At 37.3% G+C, this 1,256-nt stretch overlaps 1 protein-coding gene across 1 annotated transcript; it reads right to left on the reverse strand.

Annotated features, from left to right (window-relative positions):
- Positions 1–22: 22 nt before the first annotated feature.
- Positions 23–538, reverse strand: LOC106477576 (the record flags this gene model as incomplete). Its single annotated transcript, XM_013938121.1, has 1 exon — positions 23–538. A coding segment is annotated over one exon (516 nt), but the record flags the coding sequence as incomplete, so codon positions are not given.
- Positions 539–1,256: the final 718 nt, after the last annotated feature.

Consider the following 1,256-nt stretch of genomic DNA (forward strand, 5'->3'; position numbering starts at 1 on the left):
AACAGAACTATTTAAACTGTACTCTACTGTATATAACATGTTTATCTTTCACTGCCAGATTTAATCCGTGCTTATCTTTCACTGCCAGATTTGAGGCGTGTTTATCTTTCACTGCCAGATTTGAGCCGTGTTTATCTTTCACTGCCAGATTTGAGCCATGTTTATCTTTTACTGCCAGATTTGAGCCTTGTTTATCTTTCACTGCCAGATTTGAGCCATGTTTATCTTTCATTGCCAGATTTGAGCCGTGTTTATCTTTCACTGCCAGATTTGAGCCGTGCTTATCTTTCACTGCCAGATTTGAGCCGTGTTTATCTTTCACTGCCAGATTTGAGCCATGTTTATCTTTCACTGCCAGATTTGAGCCGTGTTTATCTTTCACTGCCAGATTTGAGCCATGTTTATCTTTCATTGCCAGATTTGAGCCATGCTTATCTTTCACTGCCAGATTTGAGCCATGCTTATCTTTCACTGCCGGTATTTTCAACCACCAAGTCCACTCCGAGTCACTTTTCTTCCCAACCACTTTACCAGCTACCTAGTGCGTGAACATTTTAAAATTCAGAAAGAGATTCGGACAGATTTAAAAGTTGCACTCTTTGTACCAAAGTATGCTGCCAATCAAACACTGACAGTAATTACCCTCTGTCTCCTTCAACTAGCGTGAGAAATTCATGACAGCTGGAATAAAGTACCTTATCTACTTTAATGGTGATCTTGTCTATTACGTAAACCTGGCACCTTGCCAAATTATTACGTGCTTTAAACGTTAAAGTTGTCGTGCTTTCCTGGAATTTAATGAAACATTGTAGGTTTTTGTAAGACAGTCAGAATACTCGTCTTGAATCCCTGTATCATCTAAGTTATTCATGATGGAATGTATCCAACTTCTGGTCAGCTGATCTGGAACTCATCATATATCTACCATCTTAACCACTTCCTACTTCGTTTCATGACAACTGGATAAATCCAGAAACATATATCTTGTACTATTTCAACAAATCCAAGTTCGATGTTATTAACGGAATACATTAAACGTACCATAGAGTGTTTGCTTCTGTTATAGAGTCATTGCAGACAATCACAAACATCACTATTTTAGTAAACCCATTCTAACCAGTTTACTGTATTGTCTTTTCAAGTAACATAACAGAATTATCGGCATTTACTATCTGATCATTTATATAATGTTAATCTACAACAACGACAGATTTTTTCTATAACCTTGTAGATCGTGTAGTCTTTTTTCCATGCAA

Source organism: Limulus polyphemus, unplaced genomic scaffold (genome assembly GCF_000517525.1).
Source record: "Limulus polyphemus unplaced genomic scaffold, Limulus_polyphemus-2.1.2 Scaffold21272, whole genome shotgun sequence".
Taxonomy (NCBI): Eukaryota; Metazoa; Arthropoda; class Merostomata; order Xiphosura; family Limulidae; genus Limulus; species Limulus polyphemus.